The sequence below is a fragment of the Oratosquilla oratoria genome, chromosome 34 (assembly GCF_046742065.1).
Source record: "Oratosquilla oratoria isolate Oo_2021 chromosome 34, ASM4674206v1, whole genome shotgun sequence".
Taxonomy (NCBI): Eukaryota; Metazoa; Arthropoda; class Malacostraca; order Stomatopoda; family Squillidae; genus Oratosquilla; species Oratosquilla oratoria.
The window spans coordinates 2,184,919-2,190,499 of record NC_134810.1 but is presented as its reverse complement, the minus strand read 5'-3'; the positions used below and the strand labels follow the sequence as shown (position 1 = coordinate 2,190,499).

General features: G+C 35.7%; 1 protein-coding gene across 1 annotated transcript; it reads left to right on the top strand.

Annotated features, from left to right (window-relative positions):
- The first annotated feature begins 595 nt into the window (after positions 1-595).
- Positions 596-4,854, top strand: LOC143018123 (uncharacterized). Its single transcript, XM_076173248.1, has 5 exons — positions 596-669; positions 1,475-1,632; positions 2,425-3,295; positions 3,447-4,033; positions 4,688-4,854. Exons 1-5 carry the CDS (start codon positions 596-598, stop codon positions 4,852-4,854), a joined length of 1,857 nt encoding a protein of 618 aa, XP_076029363.1.
- Positions 4,855-5,581: the final 727 nt, after the last annotated feature.

Below are 5,581 nucleotides of genomic sequence, written 5' to 3'. Positions count from 1 at the left end.
GAATTTAAATGAGGTATAGTTTTCTAGTTTCTATTCGTCTATATATATTGTGAGTGAGTGTTAAACATTCTAAGATTGAACAAAATGGAAAGGTCCACAGTGTATCAACTGAAACAATATTTGAGGCTTAAGAGTCAATCGTGTTCTGGCAATAAGGCAGAACTTATGAGTAAGATACAGGAGTTTGTAACAGCTGAGGAATTAGATGTAGAGGAAGTAGTTCACGAAATATTAACTTTCAATAGAACACCAGTGGAAGAGGCAATAGACGGTACAGTGAAACCAATAGATAGTGTATCTCAGGCAGGAGAAAGTGACCTAGGTATTCAAATAGGTAAGGTGATGGTTAAGAGGGCGAGCTTAGACATCAAATTACAGAAGCTGAAAAGGAAGCAGGAGTTGGAAAATGAATTGCATAGATTGAAACAAGAGCAGGATAGGTTTGACTTAGAAACGGAGTTAGAATCGGCTGAGGCAGAGTTTAAAGTTTTAAGTAAATTTGAAAGTGCTGTAGATGTACAAAGGTGCAAATTGTAACAATGACGACCAACAGACAGATAGAGACATGGCTACGACTTTAATGACCAAAACCACGATGCCTGTTCATGCAATTAAGAAATTTACTGGACAATACGACAAGTACTTTGAATTTGTCGGAGATTTCGACATGTTAATTAATAGCTAGCATGTGTCAGATAATGAAAAGTTACAGTACCTGAAACAATATACAGAAGGTAAACCAAACAAAATAGAACGTGCTTACATTTAGATCCAAGAGAGGGTTACCAAAAGGCAAGAAATGAATTAAAGAAAATATATGGAAATAAAGAACGAATTGCTTTAATACACATAGATAAAGTTTTGATATGAAAGAAGAAAATATTGAGATGTTAGATGAATTTATTGTCGAATTAGATTCATGTATAAGTGCTACGTTTGGTATACAATGTGGATTTTAAGAATCACAGAATCTTAGGACTTTACGTCAGTTAGTTGGGAAATTACCCAGGTATTTACAGGATGGATGGAGAAGAATAGCTGACGAATTAGCTAAGAGTGGGAGGTTAGTAGACATTAAAGAATTTGTTAGATTTTTAGAAAAAGAAGTAAGAATATTGAATAACCCAACATTTGGGAGAAGTGTTAAAGAAGGATTTAGAGATAAGAGAGTAGAAGCGAACACATGGAGTTCAAATAGAAAGATGAATTACAGGAAAAGTATATATTCAAATGATAGAAGCGTTCATGTCAATGTGACATAAAAAGCAAGACTTTCTTGTTGGATTTGTCAAGAAGGACATATTATTGATGTGTGTCCTGAATTTAGATGATTAACTTATGAAAATAAATTAAACAAGGCTTACAGTTTAGAACTTTATTTCAAGTGTTTAAGGAAAGAACATAAAGCGTCATAGTGTAGAGTGATTTAAATTTGTGAACAATGCGGTCGTTCACATCTTACAATTACACATAGGACGAGTAAGAATTTCAGGGACGAAGGAAGTAAAGAAGTAACGGCAAATCCAGTGGTCACTAATAAGGTTGATGATTCTAGAGTTCAACTATTATCCAGTCAATTGAAAGATTCAGTTGGAGACACTACTGCCATCCCTGTTCAAGTAGAGTTAAATGGTAAGGTTGTTAATACCAGATGTTACCTTGACAATGGTAGCTCCGTCACATTTTGTACTAAGAATTTATTGCAGAAACTTACAATGACAGACATGAACTATCAGTCAGCTACTCTACAAGTAGTATAATGGTAGGAACAATAGGAATGTCTTGTCTTAATGTTGAAGGGATGTCCGTAGCTGACGTAGAAGGAAATAACCAAATTAGATTACCACCTGTATTTGCAGAGAAGAAACTACCTCTTAATCAAGGTCATAGTATTAGAAAAAAAAGACATAGGAAAGTGGAAACATTTGATGAAACTAGAACTTGATCACAACCAAGGGGAAATAGAAATTATTATAAGAAGTAATGTACTGGAAGCGTCTGAACCTTGGGAGGTAGTGGATACAGAGAAAGTAGGAGATCCATATGCTGTGAGAACACGTTTAGGATGGGTACTGTGTGGAACAATAATAGACAATATTCAAGAAGTTGCTGTGAATAATAGAAAGGTTGATGGGAATCATATAGAGAGGAAATTAATTTATTCTTATAATAGAGAGTTTGTGGATTCATCACTGAATTCGGTAGAACCTAGCATGGAAGATAGAAGATGGTTACAATTTGTTGAGTCTGTGTTTAGGAAAATGATTAATGGAAAGTACGAGATTCCTTTACCAATGATATAGAAACCGATGGTAGTTCCTGATAGTGAACCTATGGCGTTTGAAAGACTTCAGCGGTTAAAGCGTAAATTCAAGGATGATGAATATTAAAAGCAGCATAAGCAATTTATGATTAATTTACTAGAGAAAGGGTATGCCGAAGAAGTTCCTAAGTGTGAGGTGAAGAATCAACAAGCATGGTATATTCCACATTTTGGAGTGCGTCATCCTACCAAAAAGGATAAAGTGCGTGTAGTATTTGATTGTGCAGCCCGTGTGAATGATTTGTCTTTAAATGATCTGTTGCGACAAGGACCTGATATAAGTAATCTTCTGTTAGGTGTCCTTTTGAGATTTAGACTAGGACTATATGCGTGTACTGCGGATATAGAAACTATGTATTATCAAGTTAAAGTACCTGAAGATGATAGAGATTATTTGCGTTTTTTGTGGTGGAAATATGGACAAATAGGAAGTGATATAGTTAAGCTGCGGATGACTTCTCATCCATTTGGTGCTAGTTGCTCACCTAGTATTGCAAATTATGTTCTAAAACGAGTTGTACAAGATCACGGCAGTCAGTTTCACACATCAGTAAGCGAAATAGTTCTCAATAACTTCTATGTAGATGATCTTTTGGTGTCATCCGATGACATTGATGAGTTGATTGACAATAGTGTTAATGTGATAGACCTTTGTAGTAAAGGTGGATTCAATTTGACAAAGTTCAATAGTAATTCCTTTAAAGTTTTGAATAGCTTACCCAAAGAGAAGTTTAGTGATAGGATAGAGAAGTTAAGCAAGGATGAAGATGTAGTAAGAAAGACACTAGGATTAAATTGGTCTCTTGGCAAAGATAAAATAAGTATATCACTCAACGTTGATGAGATACCTAGAACTAAGAGAGAATTATTAGCGGTAATTGGTAAAGTTTACGACCCATTGGGTATATTAGCACCAGTTGTTCTTGAAGGAAGAATATTGTTACAAAATTTATTTAGAAACGGTATTGGATGGTACTGTACTTTGAGTGAAAGGGATAAAGGACAAATAAATGTTTGGATGTCAAGGGTGAATAAGTTTAAGCTGTTTAGCATTGATCGTTGTACGAAGAAAGGTATAACGTCAAAAGTAGAGTCAATTCAGTGTCACATTTTTTGTGACTAGGGAAGTAGCATATGGTTCAGTGGTATATTTAAGATACAAACATGTTGATGGTACGATCCAGTGTAGCTTCATTTTGGGAAAGGCCAAAGTAGCACCTCTGAAATCAATTATCATTCCAAGACTTAAATTTGTATCAGCCACGCTTGCCATTAAATTGAAGTGTGTGATAGTGAGAGAATTACCTATAAAGATGAGTCAAATTTATATTTGGACAGACTCAACTACAGTGTTAAAATACTTGCATAATGATCACATAAGATTCAAAACCTTTGTAGCTAATAGAGTGTCTCAGATTCGAGAGAATTCTGAGGATGTATGTTGGATGTATGTCTCAAGCAAGGATAATCCTGCTGATGATGCTACCAGAGGTAGACAAACGAGTAGATGGTCTGAAGGACCTGCTTTCTTGTCCCAAAATGAAGAGGTCTGGCCAGTCCAACCGCAGATAAGCAAGGAAGATGTTTCTAATCTTGAAATTAAGAAGGTTTTGAGAGTTGAAGTAGAGCCAATACAGACTGACACAGTTGATCCTGTAATGTTACAACTAGTGTGTCATTATTCTTTATGGTTTAAATTGCTTAGAGCATGTAGCTATCTTATATTATTTGTCAGATATTTGCAAAGGCAAAGGGTGTCAATTACTGAACTTAATGTTCAATTAATGGATGTTGCGGAAGAAAAAGTAATCAAATTTGTGCAAAACTGTTATTTTGCAAAGGAGATTGTCTGTTATCAAGAAATGATACTATTAATATTTCCAGTTCTATAAGGAAACTTAAACCGATGTTGCTGGATGGTATACTCAGGGTAGGAGGTAGACTAGTTAACTTAGAATTGCCCTTGGATATGAAATATCCAATTATTCTTCCCCATGAACATCATGTGACTAGTTTAATCATTCAACATTATCACATGAGAGTAGGACACACGGAAAGGCAAGCAGTGTTAAATCAATTGAGACAGAAATACTAGGTAATTAAAGGTAGTTCAGCTGTGAGGAAGGTATTGTCTAAATGTGTCACTTGTAGACGTTTCAAGAGTCCAACAATCACTCAAGAGATGGCAGACTTGCCAGTAGATAGAGCAAATGTAAATCAGAAACTATATTTTGTGACTGGAGTTGATTGCTTTGGGCCATTTTTTTGTGAAAAGAGCACGGTCTCAAATCAAGAGATATGGAATATTATTTACATGTCTATCCATTAGAGCTATACATCTTGAAGTTTTACATGATCTAACAGCAGAGAGCGTGATAAAAGCATTTATCAGGTTTATATCCAGACGGGGTACAGTTAGTAAATTGATTAGTGATCACGGCACAAACTTCATTGGAGCAAATAAGATATTGAAGGACAATCTTACTATGCGTCACATTGGTACTGAATTAGCCAAAAGAGGTGTGGGTTGAATATTCACTCCTCCTGGAGGTTCTCATCATGGTGGTGTTTTTGAGAGAATGATAGTAGTCAGACGAGTTTTGGAAGTTGTGATAGGTTCACAAACTTTGTCTGATGATAGTTTGAGTAAATTTTTTTGCGAAGTTGAGAGCACAATTAACAGTCGTCCTCTTACTGTAATATCGAATGATGTAAACGATTTGTGTCCCCCTAATTCGTTATTTAATTTGGATAGTTATGTAGTGACATTTGATAGACAAGAAATACTCTGCGAGAGTAGAAAGAAATGGAGACAGGTACAATATTTAGCAAAAGAGGTTTGGCGAAGATGGCAAAAGGAGTACTTGCCTTGTCTGCAGGAACGCCAGAAGTGGCTGAAGGTAAATAGAAATCTCAAAGAAGGAGATATTGTCTTGATGGTAGAGAATAATACACCACGTAGCCATTGGCTATTAGCAAGGGTTGTAAGAGTGATGAAGAGCAAAGATGGACTAATTAGACAAGTGGAAATAGTACGTGGCAAAAGACTCTATAAGCGACCTATTTCCAAACTAATACTACTATTAGAAGGTGACTTAGTGTAGAAATTTGTGACCTCCCGTCAGTGGTTTTGTGATCCTAGGGGATCACAAGGGGGAGGATGTGAGTGTCGATTGCACTATGTATGGAAATATTGTATAATGTATGGAATTGTAATAGCGTATTGAATTGTTGTACATGTAAAGAGATGTATTACTT

Coding starts and splice junctions, on each gene's coding strand:
- LOC143018123 (XM_076173248.1), top strand. CDS start 596: ATGCCTGTTCATGCAATTAAGAAATTTACTGGACAATACGACAAGTAC. Junction 670..1,474: donor TTTGTCGGAGATTTCGACAT/GTTAATTAATAG, acceptor AATTACACATAG/GACGAGTAAGAATTTCAGGG. Junction 3,296..3,446: donor TTTAGAAACGGTATTGGATG/GTACTGTACTTT, acceptor TTTTGTGACTAG/GGAAGTAGCATATGGTTCAG.